Raw genomic sequence first — 14,617 nt, 5'->3', positions numbered from 1 at the left:
CAGTACTATTATAAGGATGATTTAAAATCTAAGAAAACAACAGAAAAACAGTAAAAGCAGTAACTGGCTTTAATGAGTGGCAGCCATCTTGGATTCTTATGTTGGGGTAGGTGAGGGAAATGAGACACACACACTGTATATTAAAACTTTTTCTCCTCATGATTTCTGCTTTTAACTTCAGCAGGTGTTTCATGACCATGCCCACATGCCTAAATATATTGGCTGGCTGCCATTTGATTGAGTGATTAAATATTTGTGTAAACAGGTATTTGAACAGGTGTACCCTAATAAAGTGGCCTACAAGTGTACATTATTGAAGTGATTCATAAGATTACCAAGAAATTCACTCTGGATTGTAAGGGTCCAGCATGCAAGAAATGGTGACATCTAAATGATGAAACAGGAGATTCTAAAAAAAACTCCACTAATTTTCTGGCACTCTGTAAAGTAAGGCCATAACTAACCATCCATCTTCTACCCATTTAACCTCCACATGAGGGTCGCTGGTGCCAATCCCAGCTAGACAGGTCACCAGTCCATCACAGGATCACAGTGAAAAACAACCATTCATATTCACACTCACACACCAAATTAGCACGTTTTTGGACTGTTGGAGGAAACAGGAAAACCAGGAGGAAACCCACACACATACAGGGAGAACATGCAAACTCCATGTAGAAAGGCCCTTGTTCCAACCAGGCCCAGGCGGCCATTTCCTAAAATACAAATAAAAGATTCTGGGGTCACACTGCAGATTTTTCTTGTGGTGAGCCAGATTCACTTGGTCATCAATGAATGAAACACTTGTTATCTCTGTGTGTTCACCCCTGGAGCCTATTTGTTTGTTAAAAAATAAAAATAAAAGCTTGGAATAAAGACAGCTTGGAAGTCGGTGTGAATGCACATAAAAATAGCACACAGGTGACACAATAAAAATATCACAAATGTATACACTTATACAAACGAACGTATTAGTATATTAAATTCCCTCCACATCGGCTCTTTAATTAAATCCGCTGCAAAAGAACTACATTTTCATACAATTGACATATTGAAAGCTGCTACCGGAAACCGAGTCGATGTGTCAGTGTCGACTTCACGGCAGTGGACGGAGATGGTAGTGTTAACTGGAGCTACACTAGAGTGTTCACAACAACAGAGGCGAGCGCACCAGTCCTGACTAAATAAAGGTCCGTCGCAGTTGTTAGGTCGCGTTTCGGTGACACACAGTCGGAAACTAACGTTAGCGCGCTCTTGTGCTAGGGTTTTGCGATAGGGTTTCGTTGTTGCAGTTACGGCTTTTGTTTGTACCAAGCTATCTTTATCCCCCCCTTCGCAGGCACAGCGACGGCGGCTGTAGTGGTGGTGTAGCTGATAAAGATAGACATAAAACACATCGTTGTGGAATATGGCTCAGCATGGGCATCATGTAGCCAGTTCCCAAAAAGCACTAATGCTAGAGATGAAAAGTCTTCAAGACGAGCCGGTGGAAGGTTTCAAGATAACTTTGGTGGACGAGTCGGACATGTACAACTGGGAAGTGGCGATATTCGGACCCCCGAACACGCACTACGAGGGTGGTTATTTTAAGGTAAGTATAGCTAATGTTAGCTAGCAGTCGGTCTATTGTTCTTAAGCTGGTTGAATTAGCCTACATTCAAGTAATTTACTCATAAAGGACTTAGAAGTCGGTAACCTTGTAGCATTTTCCGTGAACGATAGGTAATAGCAAATAACATTAACGTGACAATTGTGTAGTTGTGTCCTTTTTACAGTGTCAAACAGCCTCCCCTTCTTTGTTCAACTTTAAATCGATTGAACTTAATCGTGAGTTTAAGATAGGACGATAAATGGTTTTATCGCGATAAAAATGGCAGTCTCAACCTTGGTGAATTTCCGTTGTCGGGATAATAATTTAAGGGGAAATTGTTCATATTCTATATTCAATATTATATATTCTACAGTGTCTTGTAAATGCTGTCTAACTGCTGCCATCTTTGCGGATATTTCACAAACTTGTGATGTTCAATTTCCTTGTTTTTTCACTTAAAAATGTAAACTGAAGCTTTTTTTAACATAACACTTTCAAATATTTTTTAATGTTATTCAAGTCAATTCATACCTTTCTCTCTGCTTCCTGAAATGTGGAAAAACATATGTACAATTACAGATATGTTTATTTGCTTAGAATGAGCATTAGTGCTTTCTGGCTAAATATGAATATGCATCTTTATCTATGTGCTTTTCCTCAATAAGCTTTTTAAAAATGCATATATGGAGAAACATATGGACATTCACCTGAATGTCTATGTATTTATGTTTTCTGAAAGCTCTCAAAGATTGACCAAATGAAGGTAGAATACTGGCATAAGTGTAAATGTATGTCGTTTTGGTGTCTAAAGCCTGCCCTACACTGGAGGATTTTCAAATCTGACTTGATTTTAAAAATGTGCGAGACCACAGACACAACAAACCGATTTTCAATGTTTTAATCCTGAGAGCGCACAGACTAGACGATCCAGTCAAGACACAGGACCACACACTTGGTGTTTCATCAAGCGATTTCAGAGAGGAGACTCCATGGATTTGGGATCTCACCAAAACCTGTGTGACTGTTTAATTTGACTTAAAAATATAAACAGACACGGAGGTGAACTGTCGACATTATTAGTTAATAGCTGTTGTGTGTGCAATGTTTTGTGCCGAGAAACTCAAAAAACTGTGGATGAAGTCATGGCCGAGAAGACGGAATCAACTTGGCTTGTACAAGTTATAGTTCTAAACAAATTACGCAACATCTGTTTCCCAGTCACCTTGGGGTGGGGTGGGGTTCGGCTCACGTCTCAATCTTTGTTCAGCCGTAAATATCAAACATGTTTAATGCTTACGATTTGATATCAGGAAGACTGATGCGTCCGATGAGGTTGAAATTGCATCTGTTCACCCCTCGCATTACACGATAATTTGGCCAATATCCTGTTTAAATCGGTCTAAAATCGTAAGGCACCCACAATTGTCAGAAGGGCCCGATCAGGAATGAACCCTAGCCGATTTATCCTCTCGTATGGGGCAAGCATAAGAGGTGTAAGTTCGTAGACACCAAAATCTTTTAGCCTATGGCTTATTTTCTACAAGTTGCGAGCAGTGTTTTATTGCAACAGTAAGTGTTTTACAGCTACTTGTGGTAATATGAAATCGAAGGTTGTTGGCACAACTGCCTCGAGCGTAATGTTACTCGAATTAGACAAGCTTATTATCTAACCAATTCAGCCATTTTCTTGAATGTTGATCAATGCAAATCAGCAGTAAGCAAAATCAAAGGAAACCATAGATACAGCAAAGGGACAGGTATACGATGAGTATCAAAAAGAGAACTGTTGACATAACAGTGATCTGTCTCATCTGTTGCCCTCATGGTTAGAACTACTCCCCTAGGAAGGTGTTCTAGACTTCCATGATCCACAAACAATGTCTACAAGTGCAATTACATTTTTACTGTCAAAACAACATTCCTTATTGTTGACACTAAAGTTTAATGTAACCTAACCTAAAAGTTTAGTTTGTATATTATTTATTCTGTAAAACTTCCTCCCTTGAAAGTAAAAATATGTTGTTGTCACAGATATCTGGTTTGCATTTTTGAATATTTGTGTAATTGTTAGTTTAGAAAGCCCCTACACTATTCATATATATTATTCTTCTTTGTGGACAAAATACTTTTTATAGTTACAGGCATTTTAGCTACTTATCTATTCAGGTCACTCATGTCTGTGACCCATGACCTGTTAACCACAAGATGTTTATGTTTTTAACAAAATGGCTGTAGGTGCAACGTAACGCTCTCGGAATTCCCTATTAGTGACACACCTACGCTGTAAATATGGAAAACACATACGTTTGTTGTTACCACAGTGAGCCCCCAGGTGATTGGTCTCCAACTTGAATGAGTTGCAACTTCAGATATTGCAAAACGTTGAGGTTTATAGTTCACCCAAACTTGGAGTGCTTTACTATTGTTCTGATTCATCATATAATCTGCTGTGGTTTATTAGATTTGTAGTAAAAAAAAAACAGTTAGTGGAAACTTAGTTCTGCTTCACACCTACCATATGTCAATATTTTACATCAAACAATTAATAATGAGCTGTAATTAAGGTGATGTAGAAGAAGAGGAAGACGCACTAATCCAGCAATCTAAATAGTGGAGCAGCCAACAAAAATTACAACATTTACAAAAATTACAGTTACACACTTTTTGTCATGGGCTGATAATGCGGAGCCCTGTGCCCCAGTGTTTGTTGCATCTGTTGTTTCAGTAATGGTGTTGTGTTCAGACTATCCAGTATCTCAGTTTAACTGTGCAGTGCTTTGTGCTTCCAGTGCTTGAGAAGCCTGCTCATTTTGCCGCTGGTCTTTTTTTGAGCCTGTGAAAACAGGCAGGCACAGAGCCATGGCCAGGCTACCGTTGACAGTGTTCTCTGTGGGTGCTGTGCACAGGATTCCTTTGTCGGGCCAGGAATGCACAACCTGGCTGTGAAATCCACCGCATGGTTGGGAGTCATTGTTTTGTGTTGGGTTTCCATCCAACCTGTTTGCCATGTGCCTTCTAACAAGTAAGACAAACATGCAGTTATGACCAGGTTACACAAACAACCAAACAGTTACAACAAGGTGCAGCTCACTGTTCATCAGACACAGGGCAGGTAATGATGTCACATAAAACCTGGCTGAGTCAGGTGTTAATATCGCATGGGTGTTGCTCTCAATCACACCATGATAAATACGCTATGACCGCAGACACATCGGGTACTGAAACATACTGAAATATCATTCATTTAACATTATATTACATAACATTGTTGCACTTCTGGTGAGATGCAAACCTCATTTTGTTACATGGAATTTGTAATTGAGTAATGACAATAAAGTTGAATCTCATCTCATCTCATTAGATAACTGTCCCAGATACACTGGTAAACATAGCCTAAAGTTTCTGATGCTGACATTCACTTGTTTGGTCCTGAGACATTTCCAAGAATGGGATCCACTGTGTGAAGGCTCTCTGCTTTGTCAAATGAGGTAATCCTCCAGTTTGTTTGCCTGAGCCATGGTCTGGGCCCCACCTACATGTTTCACTGACATGAGTGAACAGTGAACATGACATTAAGTATCCTTTTAATTTTTCTTTCATAGTTGTGCAAAACTAATAGTACAATCCTTTTTTAAAAAAAAACAAAAACTTTAAAATGCACATGTTGTATATTTAACACAGCAGCACATCTATGAGGTCATCTGCTTGTGCTTCACTGAGTTTCTTGTGGTGACGCACCACAGAAACTCCTCTGTGTTGTGACGTAGGTCTGAGGTGTATTGCTGTGAAAGTGCCTGGGGTCTAAGAAGCTGAAGTGTTGCTGTGCCACACCTGGATGTTTTACTTTAGATTGTAGTTGCTTCTACTCATTATTGGAATTGGTTCTCTTGCATATCAATGTCCAGGGTTTATTCTACCACTTCTTTGGAACAAACATGACAAAGGGAGGTGTTGCCCTTCAGTTCTGGCCTGGGTCTTGCTATCTTTTTTAGCCCTTGGCAGATCAGAGTTGTGTTGAGCAGCTGACTCTGGTTTGTACCTGCTTTCTTTCACCCTCACATGCAGGATACATAATTTCCACAGACTATGAAGTTAGCCTTGCAGTAATAGTGTAGGAGAGTATAGAGGTAAAAGGCCCAGGCTATAGAGGACTTGTCTGGGCTGGGTCTGGCTGAGCTGCTTGGAGTCAGGTTTCCCCCCTCTGGCTGTGACAGAGTAACAAGAGCAGGGTTGAGTGGAAAAAGAAAATGTGGAAATAGCCCGATCAAGAGCACTCGCAACCCTTCCTTACATGAAATGGAGGGGATCTTGTACTGAGCAGAGGTGAACAAGTCCTGGAGACCTAACCTTGGGTGTAGTAACATAGCTGCAAATGTTGGCTGATTGTCTTAATCATCCATGTATTACAGTTACACAGGAATCAGTTTGTAACTTAATACCGCTATGAAATTGATACATGAGAATGGAGAACAGAATGATTTTTCCCTGTCTTTTCAGGGTCTTTACACTGACCTGGTTTACTTTGCCTTGCTGTCGTTTTCCGCAGAGTAGACATGTTCGCTCTCATTCCCATTATCTTTCAAGGCAGCTTTGTAACGTCACAGAAAGTCGAAGAAAGATCCTGTATTCGCCGGATCACAGCATGGCAGATTGACTGCACTTCATTTATGAGTTCTTTCTCTGAATTTGTTCATTTTGTTCACAGTCTCATGATTATGAAGCATGACAGGAAAGAAAGTGGCAGCATTTCTCATCAAATGTTCTGATGATCATACTTTGTGACGATCTTGGTTGAGTCTGGTGAAGCATTTTTTCACCCACTATTTTTTGATCCTTGAGGGCTGTGAAAGCCTAGTGGGGAGAAAGTGAGCAATGGCCAATATACATTTGAATATATATATGGTAAATGGTCTGTGCTTTTCTAGTCTTGTCTTTCATACCCATTTGCACGCTGCTGGCACAGCACGTCGGGTTAAATGTCTTGTCCAAGGACACATTGGCATGTAGACTAGCCAAATTGAACCCATAACCTTCAAGTTGAAAGACGACTTGCTCTACCACAGACAGCCCAAACAGAAGCTTGTATAAAAAAGCAGATTTCTGGAAACTTGAAAGTGACTGAGCTGATTTTGGGCTCTTAAAACCATTCTCCAGTTTCGGCTTCCTCCTCCTCCTGCTCTCATTTCTTCACCCATGTCTGCTCACTTTTGATGAGACAAGCCACTCGCTGCTGCAAAGCAAATGAACTAACCAAGCAAGCAGTCGGTCTTTCTTTAGGCCAGCTCTGTTGCTCATCTCTAAAACCAACACATTCGCCCTCTCCATCCATCTGTCTATCCACCCTCCATTACTTCCCCACCATGGGGTTGTTGATTTTACGCTACTGTTTGTTATGATCTTTTCCTTTTTTGTTTTTATTTGATGTTGAATTTGATTACAGCATTGCATGCAAATCTATTTAGGCTTGCTGAGCTCAGGACCGATTTAACAGGACATTAAACTATCTACCTGTCTTTCATCTATAAAAACAATCAATGTCTAGATGAGCATTTTGGCTCCATTATAACATTAATCTGTGGCCGTGCTAACACACCTGAAATGCATATCACATGGTACACCGGTTAAGTGGATGCTGGTGAAAACAAGAAGCTGATTCTCTCCTTTGCAGTTGTTTGCTTACTTTCAGAAAATTACTAAAGACAAAAGTGTCAAGTAAGAAGGATTTCTTTTATGACACAAAAGACGAGGTGAAATTGAAACTGAAATTAAGTATCAACAGAGATTTTAGTTCACAGCTGATACATACGAACCAATCAGGAATAAAATGTGGCAAAGTCCAACATCGTTTTTCAGAGTTGTCATGTTCACCCTGGCTAGACTAAAACACTGCTTTTCAAATTCAAATGTTCATGGGTCTAAACACTTTGGTATTTTGGATAAAAGGCATGTTTGGAGTGATGTGACAAAAACGGAGTGATGTAGTTTGGACGTAGCCTCAGACCCACAGGATCACAATAAACAATTTCTTTTTATAGCAGGCATTAAATGCATTGATCTCCAAACATCAAAACAGCAGGCTACAGAATGAGATATGGGATCATGAAAATAGACGGTTCAAATATAATTAGAGGTTTGGAATGTTGGGATCATTTATATGTGCATCACCAAAGAGATGGGTGGCTCTAGTGGTTTGCTTTCCATTGTTGAATGGAGTATAGGTTTTCTTCCATTTATATTCATCTCTTTGTTTCTAAGATAGCTTACACACATTTGGATGAGAGTGGTGAGCTGATGTTTTGGGATTTTTTTCCCCTTTATTTTATAATGAAGACAACCACAAACCACTTTGTTTGTTGAAATATTGTAGTAAGAAATATTGTAAGTTTGTTCTTGTAAGTTCTTTCCTTGCACCACTTCCCTCCCATATTGAATCAAGTAGTTTCACAGGTTAATACTTAGGCACTGTAGCTCATTTAAAACATCCTCACTGGCACGTTACAGCTCCCAGCTCTTTTTATTGGGCTCAGCAGACATTTGACAGTCAGTTGGAGTTTTCCCATAATACAAGCTTCATTTTGTCTTTACCAAGTTGTCAGCTAGTAGACCAGTATGATGTAGAGAAGACAAACTCTCACTCTTGCAGCCTGCCCCTTCTCTCTGTCCTCCTCCTCCCTTTCTAGCTGTTGTACTGTTGCCAGCCTGTAATGTGTACAGTGTTGGCTTGAACCCTGCACTCCGAAGGGCCACCAGTTTTTGGCAAAGTCAGCCAGACCCTGGGATTTTGTTCTTTCCTACTGGCGACATTCTCTCAGGGCTGAGTCAGTGTTTCCTCCCCAGTCAGATTTTTACATGGTGAGAACATGTTTACTCTCTTGGTTGCAAATCAGGAATCCTCATCAAGGAATGCTTCCAGCACAACAAATGTTGATCTTGCTCTGGAGGTCAGAACATACTGACTCACTTTGAGGAGAATATCTCTATCAGCTCTAACAACCAAAATGGACAGCAGCACATTCAGTGATTAATAGGCATTAAATACTACAGAAAGGGTAAAAAGCTTATAGTATTATTTGTAGAGCAAACCCCCCCCCCAACACACACTACATGATGATTCACTGTGGCAAAGACCAGCTGACCATGCCAAATCAGCAAATGTTATCAAGAACAGGGGGGGGTCATGCTGTGAGTGACGTGCATCTGTGTAATCAGTGCATTTGGTGTCCTAACAGATAGTAGGCATGTGTGTGAGAGTGTTGGTGTGGTTTCAGGGTCATGGTGTATAATAGCAGACCATGGGAGTGAGTAGTGGATTGTTTTGGGTTGCAGTGACAGCTGGAGAGGACAAACCCCCATGATGTCCTTATCCCATCCCCTACACACACACACTCACACTCCACCTACCCTCACCCACTGACTGGTTTTTCTCTAAGCTCCACACACTTAGCAGCTGAATGCACCGCGAGCCTCCCTCCCTCTCTCCACACAATATTATGTTACACTATCATTAGCTCCTCCACGATCAGCTATACCTAAGTAGAGTTCACCATGACGATAAAGCTACTATTTTTAATTGTCTTTCGGGATCTATTGAATAAGGCTGCAATTGGCATAAATCTGATGATGTGATAAATATACTGATACAGGGGTGACTGCACTATGCATGGGATTGATAGACAGTGATAGATACTCCCCCTACAAAAAAGAAGAGATTTTTGCAATTGGCATACATCAATGGAAGGGTAATGAGGTGTTGTGGAAATGATGACAGATAAAAAACAATTGAGGATGGACTCTTGAGCATTTTTATATAATATCGCTTTTTTCTATTTTGTTTTATTCCTTTGGTTACTGAGTAGATGTGTATGTAATTGTCATTTTTTCTGTACATTGACATTTTGTTTGCTCCGACCTTAATGTATGATAAGGAAGATGTATGTTAATTTAAGTAAGATTTATATGAACTCTATTGAACAAATACAATTTGAAAATAAAATTCCAATGTTATTTAACAATATTGTTTTTTCTTTCCCTAGTGAGAGGAGTAAAGGGAGCCTCTACTGTGTTTAAATTATTTGCAGTAGTCTGTAGTTATAAAGTCACTCTTTACTTTTTTAGTAGATCCTTCCTTTTAGTAAGAGTTTAGAGGGAAGTAGCCATGACTCAACATGAATCCGCTGGCAAGGGAGAAGTAGTTAAACCACCTTCCTATTACATTGCTATTTCTCTTCTACACTCCCAGGCTCGGATCAAGTTCCCTGTCGACTACCCATACTCTCCACCTGCTTTCCGCTTCCTCACCAAAATGTGGCACCCCAACATCTATGAGGTAACTGACAAGTAGAAATACCCACAGACCTATTTCCTGATTCGTATTTTTTTTTGAAAATAAATAATAATATAAAAAATAAAATGTATGCATACATACATATTTGTGTGTGTGTGTGTGTGTGTGTGTGTGTGTGTATATACATACACACACATATATGTATGTATACATTTTTATTACATTTTATTTTTTATATTATTTATTTTCATCAATGTGTGTGTGTGTGTGTATATAAAATATTGCCTCAACTTGTTGGTGTCTTCTCTCCTGCTTTCCCAGAATGGGGATGTTTGTATTTCTATCTTGCACCCACCAGTGGACGACCCACAGAGCGGCGAGCTGCCTTCAGAGAGGTGGAACCCCACACAGAACGTCAGGTACAAAACAGAACACTACAGTATGTACATGTGTCAGTTTAGAATGATTCTGATGCACCAACCTGTAGAGTTTTGGCCTTATTTTCAATTAAAGTACCTAGCACTACTACTAGATACAACTGTGGAATATACCTGTGGGAGATTTAGCCTTTTTAATGTAGTCTGGGCTAAACCTCAAGCATTTAGTGTACTTAAACAAATTACATTTTTCTAACACATTAAAGAGGATTATAACACAGTCACAGTGTCTATGAGCAACAGTGACAAACTAAAAATCAAGTCAAGTTTTGGCTCCTGTTCATGGATGTAACATAAAAAGTAGCCAGACAAGCATCTGAAACTCTTAACTCGCCTGCCAACCAACATGCTGCAGTAGAAATGTGGCATGATGTATAATTCAAACACTTATTTCAGATAATTGACATACATTTCTTCAGCCTCAACAGATTCCCTGTTCTCTCTTTGTTGATGTACAGTCTGCCACAGTTGAACAGAGGTGTGCACCACAATCATGGGTTAATTTGTCGCCTAAGAGTGGAGCAAAAAAATAAAATAAAATCAAGTAGAGGAAAAAAAGACACTGTACAGTACATTGACTCGGTCAGCAGATGTTTGATTCAGGTTTAGTAATTTTTTTTTGTATTGTTTGTATTGATTGTATTCTCTGTTGACTTGAGCTCTTGTAGCTAAAATCAGATGGTGGCAGAGATGAATGGAAGTTGTGTAGGCTGACCCTAACCTCCCCACATGTCGCTCTTTTCCCATATGTCTTTCCTTTCTGCCTCTGTGCACGTCGTTGTCCTTCATTCTCAATCTTTCTTCTTCTTACCTACCCTGTTTCCCTTTCTCCCCATATAATTGTCTTCCATTTTGCGATGTCTCTTCTCAGGACCATTCTGCTCAGTGTCATCTCTCTGCTGAACGAGCCCAACACCTTCTCCCCGGCCAACGTAGACGCATCTGTCATGTATCGCAAATGGAGAGACAGTAAAGGAAAGGACAGAGAATACATCGAGATCATCAGGTGCTTGGATGAGGCACAGCACTCTTCGCACTTCAGTGGGATTTTCACTGTAACCAGTACAGAGAGTGCCAGCAATAATTTTTCTTCCCCTCTCCCCCCCCCTTCCTTCTCACAGGAAGCAAGTGCTAGCTACCAAAGCTGATGCAGAGCGGGACGGCGTCAAAGTTCCCATCACACTGGACGAGTACTGCGTCCGCACCCAAGTCCCACCCACAGATGACGGCTCCAACCTCTTATATGATGACTACTATGATGACGAGGAGCTGGATGGCGACGACGAGGACGACAACGAAGACTTTTGTTATGACGAGGACGACTCTGGCACTGAGGACTCCTGACCTCACGTCCCTGTGATGTCAACCCCCAAACCCCTGACCAATCCCTGTCCCCCCCTTCTTCTATGACGGACCGAACTTTAAGTCTGTCATCATCCTCACTTAGCACAGGCCCCACTGTCCTCTCTGTTTCATATGCAGTCACAGTATGCACACTAAAACTTGGTGCATCGAAGAAACGAAAGCTCCAGAGTTGCTTTGTTGGTTTCTGTCATGTTTTCTTTTAGTCTTTTATTTTGCTTTCCAGGTAGAGGTTAAACACAGGATAACAGCAGCAGGTAAACTTACAGAGTTCCACATCTGTTCTACCTTAGCAGAACTTGTAACTTGTTTAAATTCCCATAAAATTGTTTCCTTTCCTATTTTCTTCCTCTAGCTTTCAGAGAGTTGTGCATTATGTTTTGGCCATGGAATAGTCACTTCATCAACTGGTCAGATCAGATTATAGCTAAACATGTATAGAGCATTTGCAAAGGAATCTAATTTAGACAAATTATGCTGTGTGTGTGTTTGTGCGCGCGCGCGTGTGTCCACATGTTTTGAAAAGCTGAGTCATGTTCAACCTCTGAGCCATGTGTGCATGACCTCCAGTTACCAGGCTGTTGGAAGCCCTGCCATGCCTCACCTCTGACAGTGTTGGAGCCCAGAGGCTCGTGCTGCTCGTAAAAAAAGAAAGCTGTTCACTCTGCCTTGTGCCTTCCCTGATACCGCCTTTGTTTGTCTACCTACCTCCAGTAGCCAGACAAACAAAAGTGTGTGTGTGAGAGAGAGAGGAGATATTCAGGCTCACAAGGACTCAGGTGTTAACTTTGTAATCCCCTTCTGATGAAGTTATTACTCTGTCCAAGTAAGAAAGATGTGATTCATCAGGAAAAACTACAAAGTTTAATGTAGGTCATGTTCGCACAGACGTCATCTACCGACTGCCACACTGTCTTCATCACACAAGCACATGCTACTAGTGCCCTGGATGTGTTAACTAACAGACATCTGAGCTTGCTGCTGCTCATGAAATCGTATGTACTGTATTTAAAAGAAGAACTATGCAGTCATTGCCATAGACTGTGTATATATATATGTCAAATGGATGTAGTCTTTTAGTTACAACAATAACTCCCATTTTGAAGTCTTGAGATGCTTGATTTTCCTGCCATTATGGCAGTTTTTGCAACTGGAAGTTCACAGATCACCTGCAACCAGGCTCTAGCTGGATGATACTTGCGTTGGTGTCCACTTGAAGAGCTGAATCTAGTGTTTGAGACCATTAACTCCTCAGGAAAATGTTCACTAACATTATAAATCAAGTGAGAAGTAGACTTATTTTTCCATAAACTGATTTTCAAATGGGCTTCTTTTTTTGCGACCGTTGGAGTGGCCCCCTGGTGGCTAACTACTACTTCCATCATTCTTCATGGGCTTTTTAAACAGAAGACTATGTCCATTTGAATAAATGCAGTGTATGGTCAGTGCTTGAATTTACTCATTATGCAGTGCTTCATGTGTGTGGCAGAGAAGCTGAGCCTCAACTCCAGCTTGATTTTTACGAGCAAACGACATGCTGTATCTGTTACATGTTTGCCACTGGTGTCCTAAAACAGAGTAGTTCCAGTGTCCAGAGCAAGAAGAAGAAGAAATAACGCTGAGATTGTATGCTGGCCTTCATGGAGCGCCTCCCACCTAGTGGAGGCCCCTTGTACAGGCAGCACTTTCACTCCTGCTCTCAAATGTTTGAAAGTGCCCCACACCTGAATCACTATGAATGATTCAGAAGCATGAATATAGCCTGATGGGATCTCTGTATTGTCAGAAAGCTTCTTTGTAACAGCCTGGAGTGTTCTGTTGCACACTGAAACGACACATAAGTACCATCCAGCAGTATTTCAGACATCACTGGAACCATGTTTCTGATGTAGGTGTATATGTGTGCGCAAGTGTATGTGATTAAGTAAATATTTGGCGATTGTTTATAGGACATGCTGTGGAGAGATAAAACTGGGAAGGAATGGAGATATGGTTGATGTTTGAGCAGGAGAATGTGGTTCTTCACTAGCATGCTGTCAATGACAAGTTTGTGGTTTTAGATCTGCTATAAGAGTCGGGATTATGTCCAGGGACAGATGTTTGCAATTTTATCTAAAGCTGTTGCCTTGTGAATGGGCTGAAGGTCGTCGGTTTATTATGGGATTGTTTTAACTGTTTTTGATGTCATCTTTTTTTTTATTATCATTATTATTATTATTATCTCTAAATTTGTGGTGTGTGCTGCAATGCTTTGTCTTGGGTGTATTACATGCTAAGAATAATGACCTGATTGTTAAAAGCCCATGGAAGATCAAAAATAAATGTACTAACTTCAGAAATGTTCAACACAACCAAATTGCTGCAGCACTCTAATCAGTGAACGTTCCCAGCCTTCGTTTGCCCTAATTGCTCAGAAATGAGTTGTTAGTAGTCTGTGATGACTGATGTCTGTTCTACAGCCTGTGAATGACTCTCCCCACTCCGTTTTTGATGTTTTTGGGTGAACGGGATTTAAGTTTTTCCTCTTCAATTGTCGAACCACTGTTATTTTTTTTTTCTCACCTACTCCCAGTTCTCTGAGCTCTGATTGGTAGCAGCATCACTGAGGGGAAACAAACCTGCATTTCTATACAGAAAACAATAACAACCACCTCAGGAAAATATACAACCAACCAATCCACCAACAAACCAATCCTTTTTTTCCCAACTGAGCAAATCTGACCCCAGGGAGTCTCACTATTTGGCTTCTAAGGACTGTTTACAATCCCTTCATATGCACATGTGGACATTTTGACGATCACTTGATGAATTGTTTTCTTGTTTATATTTTCTTTTTTTTCTTATGGTTTGTAAATCTTTAAATATTTAAACTCTGAAATAAAGATCTTTATAAGATATGGATTGTTTTTTTATTGGCCAGTTGGCTGCTCTGTTTGAGAGATT

The 14,617-nt window shown here is 40.4% G+C and overlaps 1 protein-coding gene across 1 annotated transcript; it reads left to right on the top strand.

The window, feature by feature from the left end:
* The first annotated feature begins 1,114 nt into the window (after positions 1-1,114).
* Positions 1,115-14,571, top strand: LOC122780537 (ubiquitin-conjugating enzyme E2 R2-like). The gene is made up of 5 exons (XM_044043556.1): positions 1,115-1,591; positions 9,831-9,917; positions 10,197-10,294; positions 11,184-11,318; positions 11,434-14,571. The coding sequence occupies exons 1-5, from the start codon at positions 1,409-1,411 to the stop codon at positions 11,654-11,656; spliced, it is 726 nt and encodes a 241-aa protein (XP_043899491.1). The 5' UTR covers positions 1,115-1,408; the 3' UTR covers positions 11,657-14,571.
* Positions 14,572-14,617: the final 46 nt, after the last annotated feature.

This window comes from Solea senegalensis, linkage group LG14 (assembly GCF_019176455.1).
Source record: "Solea senegalensis isolate Sse05_10M linkage group LG14, IFAPA_SoseM_1, whole genome shotgun sequence".
In the NCBI taxonomy this organism is placed as follows: Eukaryota; Metazoa; Chordata; class Actinopteri; order Pleuronectiformes; family Soleidae; genus Solea; species Solea senegalensis.
Note: the sequence above shows the minus strand (reverse complement) of the source record. Positions and strands in the feature narration are given on the sequence as shown.

Coding starts and splice junctions, on each gene's coding strand:
- LOC122780537 (XM_044043556.1), top strand. CDS start 1,409: ATGGCTCAGCATGGGCATCATGTAGCCAGTTCCCAAAAAGCACTAATG. Junction 9,918..10,196: donor GGCACCCCAACATCTATGAG/GTAACTGACAAG, acceptor CTGCTTTCCCAG/AATGGGGATGTTTGTATTTC. Junction 11,319..11,433: donor GAATACATCGAGATCATCAG/GTGCTTGGATGA, acceptor TCCTTCTCACAG/GAAGCAAGTGCTAGCTACCA.